General features: G+C 43.2%; 1 protein-coding gene across 2 annotated transcripts; it reads left to right on the forward strand.

Moving 5' to 3' along the window:
- The first annotated feature begins 92 nt into the window (after positions 1-92).
- Positions 93-17,429, forward strand: NFRKB (nuclear factor related to kappaB binding protein). Of its 2 annotated transcripts, none has more exons than XM_010581401.1 (26): positions 93-187; positions 762-932; positions 1,368-1,569; positions 1,665-1,792; positions 2,842-3,016; positions 3,214-3,315; positions 3,920-3,993; positions 4,412-4,496; positions 4,990-5,170; positions 5,371-5,479; positions 5,955-6,081; positions 6,974-7,039; positions 8,013-8,092; positions 8,177-8,220; positions 8,675-8,735; positions 9,589-9,763; positions 10,350-10,456; positions 10,924-11,047; positions 11,473-11,552; positions 12,268-12,488; positions 12,589-12,865; positions 13,173-13,391; positions 13,863-14,648; positions 15,382-15,488; positions 16,265-16,400; positions 17,134-17,429. In XM_010581401.1, the coding sequence occupies exons 2-26, from the start codon at positions 798-800 to the stop codon at positions 17,257-17,259; spliced, it is 3,927 nt and encodes a 1,308-aa protein (XP_010579703.1). In that variant the 5' UTR covers positions 93-187; positions 762-797; the 3' UTR covers positions 17,260-17,429. The 2 variants fall into 2 exon arrangements, with proteins under 2 accessions (XP_010579703.1, XP_010579702.1); XM_010581400.1 differs by having other exon boundaries at positions 779-932.
- The last annotated feature ends 5,676 nt before the right edge of the window (positions 17,430-23,105 follow it).

The following is a 23,105-nucleotide window of genomic DNA, read 5'->3' on the forward strand; positions in this document are numbered from 1 at the left end:
GCCCGTCGCCTCAGCGGGGAGCGGCCGGGCGGGCGGTGGTGGGTCGTTGGCTTCCCCGGCTTCCCGCCTTCGCAGCCGGCGGCGGACCTCCGGCGCTGCGTGAGCGGGGGTCTCGGGGTGCCTTCAGCCTCGGCGCACCGGGGGAGCGGTGGAGACGCCGGTGTCAGGCCCAGAGGCAGCGTAGCGGGTATGAAATGCGCTTTTTTTTTTTCCTGCGGTTTCCTACTGCCCGACCCTGGTTTAAGTTCGGCTTGTGTTTTTTCGGTTTTTTTTCTTTTTCCCCTGTTAACTTATTCCGCGTGGTTCATGCGTTTTCCCCTCAGCCGAGAGCTGCGCAAGCTGTTCCCGACTGCGCCGGAGGGGAAGGGGGGCTCCTGGCCCAGTCGTAGCTGCGGATTCAGCCTGAGAGAAATCCTACCTTAGACCTGCGGTTCGGTTTTTAAATCCGCTTTCAGGATTTAGGTGTAGTTTTTCATGGTATTTAGTTCTATCGACACCAGCTCCTGCAGGCGGGAAGCAAAGTGAAATGGGTCGCCTGTACCTTCCACTCCGCTTGTACTGGGACACGGTACACGCTGCCTGGAAGAGCGTTCCTCTGTTGGCGTGACTCGTGTTGCAGTTGAACCATAAATTAACACTGCAATATCTTACATATCTCATGGCCCGATTCCCCAGCTTGCGTTTAAACTTCATCAAACGTGGCTTCTTGGTCATTCCTTAGCTGGGGATGTAGCTGGGTGTGGGATTTTCGGTTGTTGAAGGCTTTGCTGCTGTTCAGGAGCAGGAGAGGGTGAAGAATGGATTCTCTGGATCACATGCTCACGGACCCCCTGGAGCTGGGACCCTGCGGGGAAGGAAATGTCACACGCATCATGGAGGACTGCATGCTGGGTACCACCAGGGTTAGCCTGCCCGAGGACCTTCTGGAGGATGTGAGTAGTGCTCAGATACTGTACCTTTTCAGAGCCTTGGTAAACAGCACGTTTAACTCCCTTTGTGGGGCTTACAGAGCAAACAGAAAAGAGGAGAAATGTTTCCGACTGTCCTGGAAAAGGTGTTAAAAAGGGCTTTGGTTAATCTCAGGAAAACTTTTAAAACTGTTCTGTTACCTTTTTTTTCTAGGTGACAACGTCTCTTATTTTGAAAACATCTGTGAGAAAGTTTTGTTACCAGTTTTGAATTTATTTTCTTGTTGCTAGTAGTAGCGTTAATTTCCTCACCTTTCCTCTTTACTCTCTATTGTTTTCTGCATTTGGTGAGACGCTGTCTCGTGACTCGTGTTATTTAACCACAGAAAGCCTTAAGGGCTAGAAAATTGTCAAGGACGCAGATGCATTTTCTTCACTATTGTTTTTTGCTTTCTTTAGCCTGAGATCTTCTTTGAAGTTGTCAGCTTGTCTACGTGGCAGGAGGTACTGACAGATGCGCAGCAAGACCACCTAAAAAAATTCCTGCCTCACTTTCCTGAAAACAACCGAGAGCATCAGAACAAACTCATCTCTGCGTTGTTCAGTGGTGAAAACTTCCGTTTTGGAAATCCACTGCACATCGCCCAGAAACTCTTCCGGGGTCAGTGAGCGTAATATACTTCTGTGTATTTTCGGGGTTAAGTTCTGAACTAGTAGTTGACGAAAACTGAAGTGTTTTGTACCTCTTTCTTAAAGATGGACACTTTAATCCTGAAGTTGTGAAATACCGGCAGCTCTGTTTTAAGTCCCAGTACAAACGTTACCTGAGTTCTCAGCAGCAGTACTTCTACCGACTGCTGAAGCAGATCCTCGCTTCCCGCAATGTGAGTGTCTTTGGGGCACGGTCATCTCTTTCTTGTGTTCCGTAAGGAATAGGTTGTCTTTACAACAAAGTGTCTTGGTATTTGTGCATTCACAATTCTTGAAGGTCTTTCCTTTAATGCATGCTGTGTTTTTGGTTTTCCAGTGGTTCTTAGAATGTGAAAACTCTAGAAACATTGTTACGTTTGCAAATTCCAGATTTTGAAACTCTCATAGCTCTCACTTGTGTATAGTGTCTTTTTTCCATGCCCACCTTGTCACCCACTCCCTGCATTTGCCCCTTTACACCTTACTGTCCTATTAACAAGTCATTCTGCCTTCATCTACCATTTCTGTCATTCTGAAACAAGTAAGGCTGCTAAATATCTAGTTGTATGAATTCCCCAGCTTCAGTGGGGACTGGTATAGGATAGATACAAAACTCTGATTCTGATGCCTGTAAATCCCTGATGAAGTCCTCCTCTGTGGATACTGTTGTCAGCTAATTGCTGCCAACTGAAATGTGTTCGTTGTAAATACTTGCTCGCTTATCATTTCATTACGCTTAGGTGTTGAAACATACAGGATGTACGGATGAAGATGAAAGTCTGTCTGTCTAAAACGCCCCATAGTGATGAATATGGAAATGTGTAGGCAGTTATTTCCTCTGTAGCCATAAGGGGTAAAATGTTTTCTCCAAAAGAGGGAGTGTTCCATGTCTGTGTTATGTATTTGGCATGGAAACTGCACAAGTGGATCTCAGACCAATGGTTAGGTTCTTCTCAACAGTCCATGTAAAATGACAGTGAGGTATTATTGTGTGTGCAGATGACGGTGCAGAGATTTTGCCTTGCTTTTTCCCCCCCTTTAAATGGTGGTCTAAAATGCTGGTTTTAAAATCTTGTATGTGGCAGATACTGATACTTTGTAAGGGTTACCTTATAAAGAACTGAGGTGCTTACCACACCAACTCCACGTTAAACTTGCTGAAAGTACGTGAGTTGAGCTTATCTGTTCTAGCTTACAACGCTGTAGCCGAGATAGCTAATGTCACACATATCTCATCTTCCAGCACTTGCTGGATTTAGCTAGGAAAGGAGGCCCTGATATGACCCTAAGGAGAAAGCACTTCTCACCAGCGTATGACATGGAAGAACGAGACAGACGGACGCATCGGCGCTACTTGAAGATTCTGAGGGAAGTGAAAGAGGAGTGTGGAGATACTACCTTGTCTTCTGATGAAGAAGGTAATGCCCTGGACTGAACTAAAGACTTGAGGCGTGAGTGGAGAAAGACAAAGTTTTGATGTGGGGACAGTGTCTTTGATAGAAGAACGAAAACTGGACTCCAGTTTTATTGGCTGTGATGTAATGAACATGGCATAATAGAGTTAACGTAGATTGGTGCTAGGTCTTGCAGAAATAAACGTATTTATTTATTTTAGATCTAAGCTCTTGGCCTCCAAGTTCTCCAGCACGTTGTCCAAGTCCACCAGTTCCTCTGAGAGTGATCCCCACATTGTCAACCTTGGACATGAAAACAGCAGGTGAGAACCAAACTAGGGGTCGATATGGATTTAGGGGTGAGAATTACTTTGAGACCCTGCAAGAAATCAGTTTGAAAATCTGTTGTTTGATGGGAAATCTTGTAATGCTTCAGTTTTGGAGTCTCCCAAACAGTTGGCTCTTCTCCCAGTTTATTTAATCTTTTTTCTCCTTGGTAGGCTAGTATTTAAACACAAGGGTCTACAGTTTGTGTAATACTACCAATTTCTCTTGTTATATTTTGCCTTTAATGGTTGAAGCATTAGCATAGTCCATCCAGTTCAAAATATTTCAGTGTGTGTGCCAAGGCAATCCCTCCTCAGGTTACTGTAATCAGGTTGGCAAACCCTTCATGCAGCACGGCTGGTTCTCACTTCTTTTCACTTCCATACTTACATCAGCAATGAAATTGGATGACCCGAGGAAGAAAGTATTGAAATACATTGGTTGATTAAAAGAATGGAACTCAGATAAGGAAAATCTAGTTACTGAAATTTGGAGATTGTTGGAAGTGGGAATGGATAGAAAATGGCATTCTAAGAAGCCTGTAAAGTAACAATAACGGAAAACTGTGCAAATAATCTCTGAATGTTTTTTTTGTTGCAGACAAGGTAGAACTTGGGGAAAGTGATTTGAAGATGATGTTGAAGAAGCACCACGAGAAACGAAAACGTCAACCTGTAAGATGTCAAGAATTCTGGGGGGTGGAAATATATTTTATCTGTTAGTCTTCTATCTGTTAGCCATAAAGTTCAGGGTACTTCTGGGTGACAAAATGATTGCTGCTTTTTTTGTGTGCAGCCACCTTTCAGCCCTTTACTGTAACCTGTATTTAATTGTCGGCGTCTGTAGGCAACTCCTGTTTATGCTTATCTGTTTAGGAGGACTTTGTAATTTTAGTGATGCGTTTTGGAGGGACAAAACTTTGGATTTCAGGGTTAGAAGACTTTTCCCGACTTTTATTGCAGTAAATAACTTTATAAACTGATCCCGGATAAGTTTGGGGCATTTCAGTACTTGGGTTATCTTCTGTACCTTTGTGGCTATCAACACTTTGTCCTTCCCTGATTTTAATTTCCATCCTGTTGTCCTATGTAGGACCACCCTGATCTAGTGACAACAGACGTGACTCTGGAGGACATTATGACTCGAGTAAATGCTGGCAGGAAAGGTTCTTTAGCAGGTTAGTGGCTTGGACACGGTACTTGTGCACTGCATGAATACAGGGTACCCTGTGTGTGTGAAAAGCTGAGGAGGAAGGTGGTCTCGATAGGTTGTTGTATCCTTTTGCTTTTCACATAGCTGGCTAACCACTCTGGGGTTGTGAGCTGTTCCGTTTCAGTTGCTCACAGACGACTCCAGTTTGCACTGAAGGTGCTTCCAACTAGTTGAGGAAAGTTAGTTTGTATCCCTGCTTTAAGGAGTGACCTTTGCCTTTCTCATTTCATATACATCTGTTTGGAAATTAGAGGTTTTCTATTAAAACAGAGTGCGCTGAAGGGAAAAACAAAGAATCACGGAAATGGCTGGGAGGATGGAATGAACTGGTGGTGAATTGGTGCACACTACCCGTGTTTCTGAATATATGTTTAAATATATAGTTAGTTTATGATTCTCAATGAAATATGGTAGGAAATTTTTCTCATTCTTCTTCTTCCCTTTAATCATATCTAAAGCCTTATTCGACCTTGCAACCCTTAAGAAAAAGGTGAAGGAAAAGGAAGATAAGAAGAAAAAAAAGCTGAAGATTATTAAATCTGAGGTGGAAGATTTGGCTGACTCTCTTAGCAATGCAGATGGAATCCCACCAATGTCTCAGGATCCTTCCCCCATCCCTCTGTCATCTGTCAAGGAGGAGTAAGTGCTTCAGAGGGCCCTGAACGCTTTGCATGGATGGAGAGAGGAACAGATGTTGCAGCTCACATTTTTGTGGGGCTTTTGCAGGCTTTGGTTTTGTGCAGCTTGGGATGTGTGTAATGTGTGGTGTTCATCTTTGTATATGAAGGTAAATATTTATTTAGGGAACTTACTCTGGTTTTGTTCTCTTTCATTTGAAGACCTCTTGAAGAGATGAAGCCGTGCCTTGGAATAAATGAAATATCTTCCAGCTTCTTTTTCCTTCTGTTGGAGATACTGTTTCTGGAAGGACCTGCTACTCTTTCTGTGGTAAGGAACTGCCCACTTACCTAGGAATCTCTGCAGAAAGCAAAATTAGGGGTGGGGTTTATAGCTATGTAACAGTGATTTTTCTCCACAGTTGTCCTGCTGTAAATTATATTAAGATGTAGATTACATATTAAAAAATGAAACCCTTTGGGAGTGCATACCACACTCAGTTTTTAACATGTTTCATAAGTTCAGTCAGTTGAATCTGTAAGTCTTTCCATACCTGTGCTTTAGATGATGGTTCGATATATTCTATGAATTAAGGCCAGAGATGGTGGGGAAGTTTTTTGCCCTTTTTGGTATCTGTTCTCTGAAATACCATCTGATGGTTACTTGAAGAAGTCAGGGAATTCTTTTTATGTATATAAAACCTTTTTTTCCTCTGGATATGTTTAGCTGGTTTGTTTTCTTCTTAAAATGGTCATAGTTTAAAGCGCAAGATCTTTAATAGAACGGGTTTTTTTTTCCTCTTCAGCTTGAAGATAAAGTTCTAGATTGGCAATCTTCTCCTGCCAGTGCACTAAATAACTGGTTCTCCTTTGCCCCTAACTGGTCTGAACTGGTTTTACCCGCCTTGCAGTATTTGACAGGTGACAGCAGAGGTAAGAATGGCTGTTAAAAATGCTCATGATGCTGGTACCTCAGTTCTAATCAGTGCTCAAATCGAATTTTAATTCATCACGACAGTAAATCATTGTATTGTTGACAGCGTTTCTACTATAGGCCTGCGTTTCTTGATTGTGGTAGACTTGTTCTGCATGTGGATAGTAGATAAGACCCAGCTTGATTCCCGAGTGTGTGAAAATGTGTGTGAGATTGCCTCTAGACAGGCAGTTTCTTCTGTTTGGATCATGTGCTTCAGGCGGGATGTTCGAAGCCGGAAGAAATTAGTCTCTCCCTGGTGTGCAGACATTGTGGTTGTCTTCGGAGATAATAACAAATAAACTAGATGATGCCCTGAGCATTCCACTGGAAACATGAAGTTGGCCTAGCTTTGACCTGGGGCTTAGACCAGCTAAGCTTCAGACGTTCCTTTCAAAGTAGATTATTCTGTGGTTCTCATTTACTTAGTGGGGAGTTTTAAAGGGAGAGACAGTGTAGATTGTAGTGGCCTTTGCAACATGGATACTTAATGTTCTTCCTAATGCTGGTGAATACTGTAAATCCCAAGTTCACTTCCCAGGAGCCCAGGAATAGTCACTGTAGAGTAACAGTTCCTGGTGCCTCACAGCATGAACAGGATCTCACCTGACAGCCTGTAGATGGAAGACTCATTATCCTGTTCTGTTCTGTTCTGTTGTTGTGCTTGCACTGTTTCTCTGAGATGCTTACCTTCCCTTTGAGCAAGTATAAATTTAGAGATGCACTTACATAATCACTTGAAATGCTTTATCTGTCATTATGAGTCTAACTCAACAGCTTGCATTACAACAGTAGGATTTTGGGGGTTGGACGTTTGTATGATGTCTCTGACATGCACATTTTTCATTGTAGATGTTCCTTCCAGCTTCTCACCTTTTGTTGAATTCAAGGAAAAAACTCAGCAGTGGAAATTGCTTGGTGAGTTTCTTGTGCTCTTCTATGATTTCTGCTGTAGTACAGGTTGGTTGCTTTCTCCAGGACTTTACTTTCCAGCTTGCTGCAGCCCAGAGAGAAAGACAAGCGGAGCTGTTAATTCATTTGTTAGGCCTTTTCTTTTAGCTGAGTGAAGATGTGTTTTACATTCTAGGTTTTCACAAGACAGTAGTATCAGCAGCAGACGGAGAATAAGTGAGCAAAAGCACTGTGCTTTATTTCTTTATGTTGCTGACCTAACCGTGTTTATGTCTTCCTTCAAATCTGTCTGAACACTTTCATAGTTTCCCTTCTGTAGAGCGTACCTGCAGACTGATTATTAATTATGACAATTATAAATGAATTAAGCTGCTCTGTGGAGCAAACTGATACTATTCTCATTTTTAAAAGTGGGAACCAAAGAGTAAATTGATAATCAATGTGCCCAGTCTCATACTGACTGAATTACAGATGTCTTGTGTTTATGTTCTTTCATTTAGATACTAGGCAGAATTTTCCATTCTTAACTACAGTGATTCTAGTGATCATATTTGCAGGCTTAAACTGGCAGAGATTTAAGAGTCAGGAGGCTATTCCTCTGTTCCCTTTCACAGTCTTTGGTGAAGGTTTTGTAGGGATGTGTTTCTGCTCATGGATTCAGTGACTGGGATTACTTTGGAGAGTGGGAGCCATCTTCAAGTATCAGGTGGCTGTGTCTCAAACAGTACCTTGCCTGCTGTGCCAGGAGTTGAAGCACCATCCTTTGTACCAACACAGGAGAATAACTAGCTTTCAGCACTTTTCTAAGCCTGGATGTGTTCAAGTATTGAAATTGGAGCATCTGTGAAGTGTGGAAGATGCCTTGTGACTGGTGATGCATAGAGGGGGGAAGGGAGCAGGAGATGACTGGGAAGTACAAGCAGCCGGCTTCATAACAAATAAAGGACTTCTCTTATTTTTCCTGATTTTTTTGGACTAGGTTCTTGCCAAGATCACGAGAAGGAATTGGCAGCACTGTTTCAGCTGTGGTTGGAGACCAAAGACCAGACTTTTTTCAAAGTGAGTCAGAAAAAAATCACCTTCTAGCAGCACAAAACCTGACTGAGTTATATCCGGCACTGATGTTTCTCTGTTTTTCGATAGGAAAATGAGGACAGCTCAGATGCCACAACACCAGTTCCCAGAGTGTAAGTATATAATGCTGCTTGAAAGCTTTAGCAGTGTGTGCTAAAGCTATGAAGTTTGGTCCTTGCACCCCTGGATCTGAATGGCTCGTTACTTAAAATAAAAAGATGTTACATTATGGGGCAAGAGGGAACTTGATAGTCTGATTTTGTAAACACAGTAACGAGACTTCACAAAGTCAACTGATTTTCTTCAAGTTCGTGTATATTATGAGAGTAAACCTGTAATCTATCTTATGTCCCGATAATGAGATTATTTACAGTCCTTGCTTACCTTCAGGTAGTGCATAGAGCATATTTTAAGATCCCTGCAGGACTTACTTATATTGTCATAAATGCTTTCAGAATTTGTTCAGAAGAATTTGCAGAAAGGGTGAGATGACTAATCCTTTGGGATGTTCTTTGGGATTGTTGTGGGCTTGTTGTTGTTCAGAACTGATGGTGACCTTTGTTTCAGAAGGACTGACTATGTAGTCCGACCTAGCACTGGAGAGGAGAAACGCGTGTTTCAGGAGCAGGTAGGAAGAGAATCATCTTAATTTTAAATGCACACATTGAAATAGTTGGCCACTAAAACAAGCGAATTTGTATGGGATGGCAGTTTTATACTCTACACAAGCTTTGCTAATGTAAAGAATTAGTATGTTTCTTCTGCCTTGAAGCAGGTATCTTGGCCTTGCATAAAACTTGCTAACAGTATAGCCTAGCTGCTTAAGTCAAAAGCACCTGTATTTCCAATGGGTATTGGGCAAAATTAATTGAAATTGATAGTGCTGACCTTTCTGTCTCCTCTGCCATCCCCCAGCATATGAGGATGACTTGTCTCTATATTTTTTGGGCATGTATGAGTACAAGCAGAAGACAAGTGGCAATAAGTGCACCCATACACTTTGTTATCTTGTCTGTAGTAGATGCGAGTGCGTATTATAGGGTAAACACATGATAATGATTCTTCTCCCTGGGTACATGTACTGTGTGTGTGGTAGAATATCCAGGTTAAATTTTGGAAATCTCTCTTTTGCTAGATTAGAGGAGGAAGAAAGGGCTTGTCGTTGCTGGGGGAAGGGATGTTTGCTGGGCAGAAGGTATATTTCTGGCACCTCTCTAGTCTGTGCAGCTGCTTAACAATTAACCTAATGTATGGCACCTGCACACTTTGGTTAGGTGGTGGTTTATATTCTGCTTGAAGTAGTTCGTGCTTGTCTTGATCCAAAATAAGTTTGTACAGCAGTATTTGAGGCTCTAATTTTAAAAAAAACTTCCTCTGGAGAATGATAATAACTTATATTATGATATAAATGTAGTACAAGCTTTAAGACTTTGCACTATATGTTTCCTGCTAAATTCAGTCCTCTTTGTTTCCAAATACAGGAACGTTACCGTTACAGCCAGCCCCACAAAGCTTTCACCTTCCGTATGCATGGCTTTGAGTCAGTTGTTGGCCCTGTGAAGGGGGTGTTTGACAAGGAAACCTCATTAAACAAAGCCCGAGAGCATTCTCTCCTGCGCTCAGACAGACCAGCATATGTCACCATCTTGTCCCTCGGTAAGGTGATGGCCAAAAAAATTTTTTTAAGAAAGAAAAAGGTTCCCCTGACCCCCCAAACAGTGACTTTAGCAATCTACATTATAAAGGAAAGAGGTGGGCAGACTGCGATGACATAAGCGAAGAAGAAATAAATTATATGGAATAGAAGTGATGAAATGCTGGGAGCAGGAGTAACTAAAAAAGAAGGCATCAGTGTGTTGCTGTTGATCTGAGAGAAAATGGGAAATAGAGAGGAAAGTCCATGGGGCTGACTGAAGCTAAGGCTCAGATAACTGGAAAACGAAGAGTGGTGGTTTCAGTACACTGCGGTGAAGTTGGGGCATTGCAAAGTCATTCTGGGGTTCAGTGCTGTTCCCCAATGTCATCACTCCTAGCACAAAGCCAGGACAGTTGAGATACTTTAAAATGGTCCTTTATAATCTCTGCTTGTATCTTTGAGGGATCATGGGGACTAGATTTTAGTGAGCAAGTAGGCGCTGTGAGAATGGGGCTGAGCATGCAATACAGAAATGTATCTGCTGGAGTCCTTGAATACAGCTACCTAGTTACGGCTGGAAGTTTAAGCTCTGATTTTGTATTTCAGTTCGTGATGCTGCTGCTCGCCTTCCTAATGGAGAAGGAACTCGTGCTGAAATCTGTGAGCTGCTTAAAGATTCCCAGTTCCTAGCTCCTGATGTCACAAGTGCTCAAGTAAGTTGGATGTCATGTCTGGCCTCAAACAGATTCTCCTAAAAACACACCGAGCAGACTTGGGCAGTATTTGGTGACTAAGGCCCAATAATTTTTATGCTGTTTTGATTAGCAAAAGGGAGCTATGTACTGCTATTGTGAGCTGCTGCAAATCTGCACTGAACTCTGGAGGATGAAAAAAGAGCTAGAAAAGCCACAGAAGTAACACTGTGTCATATAGCTGCTCACATTTTAGATTCAAACCCAGTCAATTTTCAGAGCTTTCAGCTTTGGTGGAAGCTCTATTTAATCCAAGGTGGCAAACAGCATTCTGTGCTGCAAGATCTGCTCTCAGTCAGTTCTTACTCAAATGAAGATTGCTAGCTGCTTACTCAGGTTTTATGCCAAATAGGATTATTTTTCTATTCATGACCTTTGGCTAGCTGAACCAGGGACATCTAGTAATTCCGTGAATTCTGAACTTTCAGGTTAATACTGTTGTTAGCGGTGCTTTGGATCGATTACATTATGAGAAAGATCCCTGTGTGAAATATGATATTGGACGCAAGTTGTGGATCTACCTGCACCGGGACAGGAGTGAGGAAGAGTTTGGTAAGCCTGGCTTGGTGATATCTTAAGAATTGAAAATGTTTATAGATCTCTTGAGCTTCTTCAGTCCAGCTGGATAGTGAATGTTAATTTGTCAGTCTAGCTTTTTCCTCTAGTCAGTTTGCTAATGTTAGCCTGTTAGCACTTAAATCCAGTCTTGCAGAGCAGTGTGTCAGTTTGAAGTATTTGTTTGAAAAATAGTATCCCGTGTACGAGAACTGCAGATGTACATGTATGTTCGCAACTTCTTATGTGTCTTTGTTTCAGCCTTTTTGGCTAATTTTATTTGGTATTTTTCTTTGCATTATTGCATGACTATGTGCGTTTGATTTCTTGTCTGAAGATGAACTTAGAGTTCTTGATTGGCCTCTTTCTTAACTCGTGTTTGCTCATGTTCAGGAACTCTAACCGTTTATCTATATTTGCAGAACGGATTCACCAGGCTCAAGCTGCTGCAGCAAAGGCCAAGAAAGCCCTTCAGCAGAAGCCAAAACCTCCGGCTAAAATGGTAAATTTCTTTGCACAGGTTTACACAGATGCTTTTGGGATTGGGAAGGAGGTACAGGCTTAATTCAATCCATAGATTCTGCATCCATAGCGGCTGATGAAAATTATCACATATTTAAGTTATCAATTCATTATGTATATGATGAATGTCAGTGTTGGTCTAGCACCAGCGCACAAAATGAAGAGGAAAAGAGGGAACTTTTTGCTCCTCCCAGCTTCCACTGTTATCCTTGTTGATCTCGGCAGAAAGGTCAATGGAATTCATTTGTGCTCCTTATCTTAGGGATGGTCTTTCAGATCTAGTTTTGAGGTTAATCTGTAGTAGAGTGTGTGGAACACGTCTGCTGCTCTCCCCCTTGCTGTGCTGAAGCTGTCAGGGTTTGGTGTCATCTTTGTTGTTGATGTTACTGATATCAAATATCTCCGAAGTAGTTGCTGTTGGCAAATTAACCAAGGTGGAAATCTGCATGTTACGAATGTTTGTCACAGCTGAGATGCACTTTTACCTGAGAGCAGGAGCAGCCAAACACCAGCCTGCTTGTGGCTGCAGTTGAGGAAGGCAGTCTGTCATCTGGGATTTCAGGATTTAGCACCAGGGCATCATTCATAACGATACAGAACGCAACTTAAAATGCTCAGCCCACTCTCTATAGAGCATGCAGCAATCAAACCCAGTTTTTGTGAAGAACTTCATGCTTGACATGGTTTCTTTGCAGAAGTCTAGTAGCAAGGAGACTTCTGTGAAAGCACTCCCCAGCAGCACATCAGAGCCCAGTCAGCTGAGCCTTAGTGACTCCAGCATGCCACCAACTCCCGTGACTCCCGTGACACCAACTGCACCAGCATTACCAGCAACACCTATTTCACCCCCACCAGTGTCTGTGGTTAGCAAGAGTGTATCTAGTGCTGGATCGGAGCCAGCAAAACCCAGCCAAAGGTACTTCTTCTGTCTCGTACATCACTTGGGAATGTTACTGCTACTTTCTCAGTCACTTCCTACATCTTTGCTGACCTACTGGCTTTTATCTTTTCCGTAGTGTTCTTCTGGTATCATCCCCTACCATGCCACAGCTCGGGACGTTGCTTTCCACAGCCCAGAGTTCACAGACACAGCCGGGGCCGCAGCCACCTCCCACCCGGGTGGTAAGTCATACCACCTCCTCAGGACTGCCACAGGTCCGGGTGGTCACTGCCCAGTCCAGCCTGCCAGCTGTGTCTCAGCAAGCCCCAGTGGTAAGCCAGCAGCAGCAACCTACGTCAGTGCCTCAGATCCGCGTCCCAGCTACAGCCACGCAAACCAAAGTGCTCCCTCAGGTGAGTTTGGCTGCATGGAAACGGTGGAGTAGCTCTGACTTCTTTTAGTATTTTGGTATGGTGCACAGGGATTGCTTGCTCACTTGGAACATGCAGTAACTGCAGGGCAGGAGCATAGAAACAGTTGTGCATAAATAACACTGTTCAGTGCTCCTTTTTTCCTCCCTATTGCCTATTTATGTGGCACCATTAAATTGTGCACTACAGTAAAAAGTCCACAGATCTTGCAAGCTAAGGCACGAGACAAAAGAGTAATTGTTAGTATTGCGTTAGTCTGCTCATAGGCTGCCTCCGTGTCTTTCTGTAGACTGTGATGACTCTGCCGGTAAAAGCTCAAACCAGCCCAGTGCAGGTGCAAAGACCAGGAAGCTCCATGACAGGACAGACGGGCATCACTGTGACAGGACTGTCTGCAGCTCCCAGTCCGGCTGTAAAGCCAGTAACCAGCTCCCCGGGCAGTTCTGCTACAAGCACGTCCTCCACCACTGTCATCCAGAATGTAGCTGGCCAGAATATCATCAAGCAGGTGAGAGAGAGAGGGAGAGACAAGGAATTGGGCTCCACGACCCAGTTGTTTCCTGTTTGTTGTGACATATGTGATACACAGATGTGAAAAGATAGTGAAAACTGTAGTGAGACGTAATGCTGTATGAGTTATTGACCATACAGATTCACGCAGTTGCTGCTTTGGTGTATTTGAGTCCCGTTTTCATGTACAGGTAAAAGATATGTTAGTCCAACGTTGACCGTCTCCAGGTGTTGATCTCATTTACATTCATCTTGTTTGAAAAAGCAGCTCCACAAGTATTTCATATTTTATATGGTTTTGGGAATGCCATCTGATACGCAACCAAAACTCTTTTCAGCAGCGTACTGAGTGCTGGCATCATGCCACTTCAGTTCTGATGGGAGCAAACATCCTGTTGGGAAGTTTTACTCTGACTGTGCCTTGGACTGTGTCCTGGTTTGATGCAGCCATTTCTCTCATCTCTTCCAGGTGGCTATTACAGGCCAACTTGGCATGAAGACCCAGCCTGGAAGTGGCATCCCACTCACCGCGACCAATTTTCGGATCCAAGGAAAGGATGTGTTGCGCCTGCCCCCGTCCTCTATTACCACAGATGCGAAGGGACAGACTGTGCTGCGTATCACCCCGGACATGATGGCCACCCTGGCCAAATCTCAAGTCACTACTGTTAAACTAACTCAGGACCTCTTCACAGCAGCTGCGGGAAGCAGCACTAGTGGGAAAGGCATCTCTGCAACTTTGCACGTGACATCCAATCCTGTCCAGACTGCTGATTCTCCAGCCAAGACTAGCACGGCCACTTCTGCTTCTTCCAGCCCAGCTGGAAGCACAGTGGTTAAAGTGACTCCTGACTTAAAGACTGCAGAGCCAACAAGCTCCGCTTTCCGACTGATGCCTGCTCTGGGCATGACTGTGGCAGATCAGAAGAGCAAAGCCATAACTACGGTGGCATCCACTGAGGCCAAGCCAGCTGCTACTATAAGAATCGTGCAGGGGCTGGGGGTGATGCCGCCCAAAGCTGGGCAGACTATTACGGTAGCTACTCATGCTAAGCAAGTGCCCTCTTCCTCAGCAGTGAGCGTGCCCGGCACAGTCCATACCTCAGCTGTTTCTTTACCAACCATGAGTGCCACAGTGTCGAAAGCGGTCGCTGTGGCCTCGGGAGCTGCTGGGACTCCCATAACTATAGGCACAGGAGCCACTGCTGTGCGGCAGGTACCCGTCAGCACCACAGTAGTATCTACATCCCAGGCAGTAAGTAATGCTAACCTTTTTCTGGAGGTGGGTGAGAAAGGGGAATCCTGAAATATACTGATGGTTTATGTCTGAAAACTTCTCTTTACAGCCACAAGGGCTCAAATTAAGTACTGTAGAATGTGGGTCTGCAACTAATTTCATCGTGTTGGAATTGTAGCTAAATGCTGAATGACCAGAAAAGAGTCAGATATGTCTTCCCTTACCTCCTCTTGCAAGTGAATGAAATAAAATTTGCTTATCTAAAGTCCTACCTCGTGCAGCTCAGCGTCTTGCCCCACACCTCTGAAATAATTTCCCTTGGAATGGTGTCAGAACCAGAAGTGCTTATTACTTGTATTAACTTTTTTAGCGATTTCCCCGTTTAATGCAATTTTAATGCCCAAAGCTGAAGGCACCATAAGCTGTATTGTGAAAGTTGCATAAGCTAATTGACATTACGATAGTTTCCTAAGGATAAAAATCGTGGACAGATACAATGATCCTTCCCAGAGAAATACTGTGGTGCAAAGATGATGCGGGTTTTTGGGGCTTGGGCAGCTGTGAAGTGAGTGAGTTGGAGGTGAATTTTAATGAGCCTGAAATGGAGCACAGATTTCATCAGCAAAGCTGCTGTTGGTTTCTACTCCTAGGACTCCTAAAAAGCAAGCTGAGTGGTAATTAATTGTGTGTTGTCAAGCAGTTTCTCTGCTGAACTCCCCGCGGCTCCTCATGTGTTCTTCAACTTCTCTAGGGTAAACTACCAGCACGAATAACAGTGCCTCTGTCAGTGATCAGCCAGCCAGTGAAAGGCAAGAGTGTGGTGACTGCCCCCATCATCAAGGGCAACCTCGGGGCCAAGTGAGTACTTTGCATGCGGTAGTTTTGCTTGAGAAATAGGCTGAGGAAGGTCTGTGTTCAATAGGTTGCTGGGGAGTTAGCAAGCAGAGGGTGGAATAGACCTGCAGTCTGTTAATAGGTCCTTTAGCTGCAAGAAACTGAATGAATGTGGTGTCTGGCAATGAGAATATAGTCTTTCTTTAGGTGCCCTGAGATGTAGGTTCTAGCAGATGCACTGAAGAAGAAACGTTCTTTGCCTTGAAAACAGCTATTAGATTAGTTCTGTGTGTTTGAGCAAGAATGAACCTGGTGATGTACCTAAAAATGTATGTAATCTGAAGCCATCTCTCCATTAAAGAAACTAGGGAAGTGTTAACTGCCTCAGTGAAAATTCCTCTGGCATTGAGATATTGAAGTCTTTTTGTTTATTCTTCCATGAATTCTGGTAGTGTCTCCCTTAGTTAATATTTCAAGGCAGAACACTGTGTGCTTGGCTGTTTTCTGCATTCCATGAGAAGTGTTCAGGTCTGATCAGACTAACCCAGTGATGTGCATGGCCCCGAATTAGAGGGTTTAATTCGTGTGGTAAAGTAATTCTCTATCATAGTGATAAATGTTGACATAAACTTGTAACTGGTGTATTTGCCAGTTTTGTGGGGAAAAAAACCCCGCTACTTAAAATTATTAGTAAATTAGGTAAGTAACTTTAATCTCCTAGCAACTGAAGAAAAACTTGAGTCTGAAAGACATAGCCTGCTGTGCTGTTTACTAACCTTTCAACAATTCTCTTTCCTTAGCATCAGTGGATTAGGTAGAAATATCATCCTGACTACAATGCCAGCAGGGACAAAACTGATCGCTGGGAACAAGCCAGTGAGTTTTCTGACGGCACAGCAACTGCAGCAGCTGCAGCAGCAAGGCCAGGCCACGCAGGTAACGGCACCTAGAATGATAATATTATTTGCTTTTTTATGACTTGACATCTCCATGAGGACTTTACACTTGATACATGGGGTTCCATAAAAAGGACAGGTACACAGCTTGGCTGTAGTGTCTGCATTAAGCACATGCAGTGCATCATCTCCTTTACCTTCCCTCCATCGAGATACGGTTTTTAGACGGTTTTGAAGCACCAACAGTATAATGAATGTAAACCCAAAAATCCTGTCAGGAAATGTTCCCAACTGCTTGAAGTATTGTTTCTGTACACTTGGCTTTTTTTGGAGTGTTTTGTATTATGGCTTCTGCAGATCACCTTTTCTTGAAGAAGTCACATGGCTTGTTTGCATATCCATCTTTCTGTCTGGAAACTCAGTGTTCTGTAATTCCAGAGAATTAATCTGCATTGGGAGCTGCTAGTAACAAGTCTGTAGACGTGAAGTATCCAATGGATCCAAGTCCTTCTTCTGAAAACTTGTAAAAGCAGCTGACGTGTAGGTTTTTATTCAAAGTAGTTTTTAGGTATCCCACATGAACAGTGGGTTGAGTGATCTTCTTGTGACAGATTCTGTTCTTGATGTGTTTTGGTGCTTGGTCTCGTTCATATAACTGAATTTTTGTTGGCGGCAGAAACAGATAATTTACCAGCGCTTCAGAGTGCAATGCAAGTGCAATGTGTCACCAGGTTGTTCTTGACAAGAGTTATTTTTCTTTCCATTTCAAACAGGTGCGAATTCAAACAGTACCAGCCTCCCATCTCCAGCAAGGAACAGTGTCTGGCTCTACTAAGGCTGTTTCCACTGTGGTTGTGACAACAGCTCCATCTCCAAAACAGACTCAAGATCAGCTATGAACACTGGTTTGCAAATGGATCGCTTTCCAAGAACTTCCCTGAGTCCGTGGTCATCCTCCATCCAACCACCCAAGACTACCTAACCACAGTCATGGCTAGGGACTGGACTCGATTCTGTCACGTTGCTTGTCTGGAGTCAGCGTTGTGATGTCTAGGTAGAAATTCCACAGCAAAAGATGCTGTACCTACAAAACAAAATGTTTCAGTCCAGATGTGTAAAGCCAAGTTCTGTGGCATTGATCATTTAAGAGAGGTCTTCCTTTTCTTTGTTCTCTTCCCATCCGAAGGGCTTTTTAATATAATTTCTGTGCATTTTGGGTTGCGGACAAAGCAGTTGATCTTGGGTCTTCCTTAACCAGGGAAACCTGCTTGGAAGGGGTAGTTCATGCAAAGTCATGAAGAAGATGCCTCCTTTTGCTGGAGTCTAGCTGTCACTACTTTCATATAGGTGACTTAGGATGGTGGCTCAGACACCAGAGTTTGTTTGTAACATAGCCTCGAAGTAGATCCCTAACACATTCAGTGTACTATTTATAGACTTTTTAAATACCTCTCCCCTATCTCTGAGCTCAAACTTCTTTTGAACAGATACCACTTCCATGTCAAATTTCTGTCAAAGGCAGGATGAGAGTCAAGACGGTTTTTGCTGTAAAAAAGCTAGTAACCACAGGGAAGAGTGAGAAGTGGAGGAGATGCAGGAAGTCGTCGTGTGAACACGCCAGTCAGCAAATGGGAATGTACTGAAAAGCAGAAAGAAAGTGTTCACCAGAGGGATCCTCTAGTTTTCCTCAACAAATTAACCTTTTTATCATTCAAAAAAGACTATAGCTTGTTTTAAAGGTTTGGAATATGTTTTCAAATATACCCAAACTGTAGTCTCTTGGACTCAGAAGAAATATTTTAACCCACGATCCCGGCCTTTAGTTTTGTTTTTACCTTTGCAATTTTATCTCTCTATGTAAATTGGTTTGAATTTTGCACATACCGGAGGTGGATTCGTGGCTGTTCTGACATGACCTTGAAGCTTTCTCGGAATGAGATCAGAAGACCTGTTGGACCAGGAGAAGAATAAAAGTGCAGAAAGCCTTACAAATCTCTCTGCCATCTCCTTTCAGTTTTGTACAGCTTGTTGTTTTGTGTACAATGATTGTTTAGTTTGTCAAGGGCTAATAGATTGTCCATCTTCTTTGTAAGATGGTTCTTTTTAACCTGGTTTCTCTTGTAGTCTTTTTTTTTTTTAAATACATGGTTTGCTCCGAGTTATACATTATCAAATATAATCTATTTAAAGAACCAAGTCTTACAGATCAGCACTCTCCAGCGCTGGCTGAACTGCAGGGCTGGAGCTCTGTGTGTTGCTGTTCAGAACCACTGCACCTGAGCGGAGCAGGCAGTTTTGCTGGGCTTCAGACTGGGTGCGTCAGTCTTTCTATACAATCGCTAACCTACTTCAGGGCGGGTTGGAGGAAATCGGGTATTTCAGTAAAAAAAGAAGGGGCTGACTGCAGGGCACATCAGTACACCCTTTTAAATTGAATTATGGTTTATACGCCTTGGGAACAGAATTTGGAGTGATAAAGGTTTTCTGAGCACCTGTCTTTGTCAGTTTTAGTTAAATGTACAAAAAAGGTACAATCAACTAAGGAGACAGCAGAAAGGCTGTGGTTTGGAGGGAGGCAAAGACATTCCTTTTAGTTGTAAAGTTAAAATAAGAAATGAAGGAAATGACAACTTCCTGGTGTTGCTTATGTGAAAGAGCCTCTAAATCCAAAACGTAATCCAGATAATCCTGCTCTGTTAGTTCTGTTCATAATTAATAAAGTTCTTCAGTGTCAAAACCTACAATCAAGTGCTGAAAGATGGTTACAGCGTGAAGCCCCTTGCATTTCTGTGAATCCTCTTGCAAGTAACTCAGTGAATTTGTCACTGGACACAGGAGGCTTTGGCAGTATTAGGTTTAACAGAACAAGAAACCTGCATCTAATCCCATGAGTTGAGTGCATCTCAGATTGTTGCTGCTTTTAAGAGTCTTGCTGTTCAGGCCATCACCATCCTGTCTTTGCTAAACTGGTTGCTAACATGTGAGCAACCTTTGCGTTCGTTGCTGCTTCATTTAAGGCCTGTTCTCTTTGCTTTTGAAGTCTGTGAATCTTTGGGGAAAGAGCATCAGTCGCTACCTGGGCTTCTTATTTTGATAAGAAGGACCACATGCTGGATTAGATAGTATAAGTTTACTCCCAATTTTAAAGAGCAAAGTACAGCCTGTTCTGTGGTTCAGCTGGCACCCCTGTGATACATTGCTTCCACTCTGGTTGAAAAATAACCCTTAAGCTACACAAGTAAAGAGCCTTTGTTTTTAATAAGTAACCTTTAACTTCTACACAGTAGGCCAAAGGGCAGAGAGGGGCTAGAGATTTGGGGGTTTTTGGTGTATGCTGAGACTGGATGAGGGTATATTTAAGCTGGATTGTGTTCCAGGTGGTGGTTGCTCCTATGTCCTCTTGCTCTGGAGACTGAAAGCTGTTCTCGATGAGTATTGCAGTAAGAGCTGCCTAGGGGAGCATGCATGCAGAGGAAGAAGGCCTAGAGAAAGTATTATACTGACATTACCCATTTTCCATCTGTTTATCTTGCCTGAAACTAAAGGGGCTTTCAGTCTGATGCATCTTTGCCATTACCTTTTTTAATTAAAAAATGGAAGTACAGCTTGTTTTTGTCACAGTGAGATGCGTACTGGAGTTTTCCAACAGCCTTGATTATTTCTTAAGAACTGTGGGTTAGATGTTTATTTCCACCAAGAGAATATCGTGTAATCATTGCTTACAGGAACTGAGCATGCTACACAAACTGCCAAAGGCCGTTTAAAGCCTTTCTAACCTTTATTTTAACAACTGCTCTGTTTTGTTTAAATCATGGAGGAAATCTCTATATACCTCAGCAGGATGCCGTCATAACTCAACGATCTCACCTTGAGGTTACTTCAAGTGTTCCTTTTCAAAAGCAGTAGTCAATTGGACATCAGCCTGCCTATTGTCTTCCTTTTCTAAATGCCTTGCAGTCACTGGCATAGTTTTCGGGTACATACAAAAACCTTCTTACTTGTTTTTCACCTGGCAAACCTGAACCACAGAAACTAGAACAAAGTTGCAGTAGACTCAGCTCTTGTACCCAGTCCTGCCTGACTTGGGTTTGGTACATGGTGCCTGACCTCAGGACCCTTCTAGCTGAGTACTGTTCACATAGCACTATAGGATGGCAGTCTGAAATTTAAAATTTTGCCCTGCAACCTTAAACACGGTGACTTGTTGCAGACTGAGGAAAGCTGTGGGGAAAGGAGAACGTGCTGCTGTGTCCTAGGATGAAACTGGCTCGAACAGAAACGTGGTTTAATACTGTAGTTGCCCCGTAGCAACCAATTTATCTCAATCTGAGGTCTACTCGAATCACAGTGATGTGGGTAGATTAGATGTACATCAGAGGGGATCCTCAGGGCTACACTGGATTATTCAACGGCCGCCTAATACATCGTTCGCTTGTTTGATAAAAGCTTCAGGGTAGCATTGCTCTAGCTGATGAAGCTTTTTGAATACAAACTTAGCATGATTATTTACTGGGACTTTTGTGAATGTGTATTGAAACATGGGATCATTTTGCAAACCATGGATACCGTTTCTCCCACCCTGCCTCTCGCTGTCCAACGCTGCTACGTACCAGTAAGTGGTGGGGTAGCTGAGGATAACAAGGAGTAGAATAACCGTATAGTTTGCAAAAGGGAAATTATGGCACCTGGAGACAGCAGGCCAGATTCATCTTTCTTACCTTGTGCATTGAACTTCTAGATTGAGAAATCTGAATTGCTCACCCTAGGCTGCGTTTGCAGCCACTGATACCTCCAGAAGACAATTCATTTGACCTCCCTCAGGTGGTTCTTGTAGCATGAATCACTCTCTGGATATAACCATTTCTTTCTGTGCACTATAAAAAGAATTCTGGATGAGTAGCTCCAATTTGGGCTTTTAATGATGTAATTCAGGGATGATGCATCTTATGTAAAGTGACCCATTCTACGTGGATTAATCCATTTGAGCACCGATTAATCTTGTATATGGCACCCTGTGTTGAGGCCTAAAAACTGCTAAATCAGAGGTAGGTATTTCCAGAACCAGTTTGTTTCCTTCTTTCTAGAAGTAATCACCAAACCATTTTGGTAAGCCTTACACCTGTATCTTGTAACATTACGTTTTCTCGCTGTTCTCCAGTTTGCAAGACCTGGAGCAAAAATCATTCACCTGCCAGAACCAAGATCCCTGAAGCAGAAACATGCTGGTCTTTCAGAGCTCCAGGATCAGGCTGTTTCGCAACAACACTTAAAGAAAGAGCAGAAGGCGCCTATCAGATACAGAAAGGAGCATCAATAAGTGGATGTGCTGACCCAGAGCAAGGCCGTCACGGCCCGGAAAATAGAAGAGCAAACCTGCTGAAGGTCATGCTGTTTCACCTGTTGTGCTGATTGATGCTGCTTGAAGAGTTAACAAGGACCTGGAAGCAAGGACCTGCAAAGGTGCTGGCATTGTTTAAAACTTGGTAAGTGACTTTAATGTGCCTGTGTGTCATTCTGAATGAATTTTTGGCAACAAGGGAAATTTTTTTCAGTTTGTGCTTGGGGAAGCAACGGCTACTTGGTATTTACGAGACATACATACAAAAATACGCTTCTATACATAGAAAAATAGGGCTTGATTACTCAAAAAAAGTATTTGCACTGTGAGGACTTTTCAGCTGCTTAAGCAAGTTGCTTGAAAGTCAGCCTATGGTGAGAATTGTTCCTGTCTTCTCAGTTATACAGTGAAATTATGGGCATGGGCAGTCAAAAGCCCTTGAGTCACTGCAACTTTATGAATTACTGATATCCCTTTGCACTGCTTTGCTTGTGGAAGGAAGTTCTATTTCATCACCGGGGTGGCTTGGCTTGGCCCCTGTAATGGCTATGAAGGTGCTGGTACAAAGCCAAAGAGGGAGGCTGTTATCTTTTCTGTCAGTTTTATAGTTGCAGTCTCTGTAGGAAGCTGGTAGCTTACCAGAAATCATAAACTTAACTGAGTTGTTGTTCAAAACATGCGCTAGGACAGCTGGGCAGGTGGGAAGGTGTTAATGTGCAAAGCCTAGGATTTCCCCAAAAGCCCTAAGTGCTTCATTGTCACAAAAATAGCACCCTATTCCTTTGAAAGGCAACATGGGAGCTTAGTCTGTGTGTTCGGATAGCTGTGACCGAGAGCCCCCAGTCAGAGGGGTGAGTTGTTTATAATTAGAAGGCTGGGTTTGTGTCTGGTTGATAGGATTTATTCTATTTTTATTTGTCAACTTGTGTTGTGGAGGTGAGCCAAAGTGACCAGGTTTTGCTGAAAGGGTACTGTATCTATTTAGAGCTAGCAAACCCAGGAGCTTCCTCCTGTAGGAAGACAGCTTTCATTGACCATGTCCACACGCCTGGATTTTAACAATTTCAGCAAGAAGGAACAGGGTTTGCATTAGGGCTGGATTTAATCCCTGCTTATGTTTTTCCTGCTTTTTTTATGCTATAAGTCAAGCATCGCAGAGAGCAACAACGAATTGGCTGGGAACCATTGTTCCCAGCTCATTGATTCTTCAAGATTTTTCAAGATTCTTCTTCACTGATTCTTCAAGAGAGGTACTCTCTTCTCTCAGTAGTTGAGATGGGTTGCGAGGTGAGGCAGGTTTCCCAACATCTCCCTGCCATCTGGTGGAAGGACTCTGAGGGCTCTCCTTCAGTCCATGGACCACCCTTGCCCCACAAGTACTTGTGAGCCAGCAGCAAATGTCTGAGC

This window comes from Haliaeetus leucocephalus, unplaced genomic scaffold, assembly GCF_000737465.1.
Source record: "Haliaeetus leucocephalus isolate CR32 unplaced genomic scaffold, Haliaeetus_leucocephalus-4.0 Scaffold773, whole genome shotgun sequence".
NCBI lineage: Eukaryota > Metazoa > Chordata > Aves > Accipitriformes > Accipitridae > Haliaeetus > Haliaeetus leucocephalus.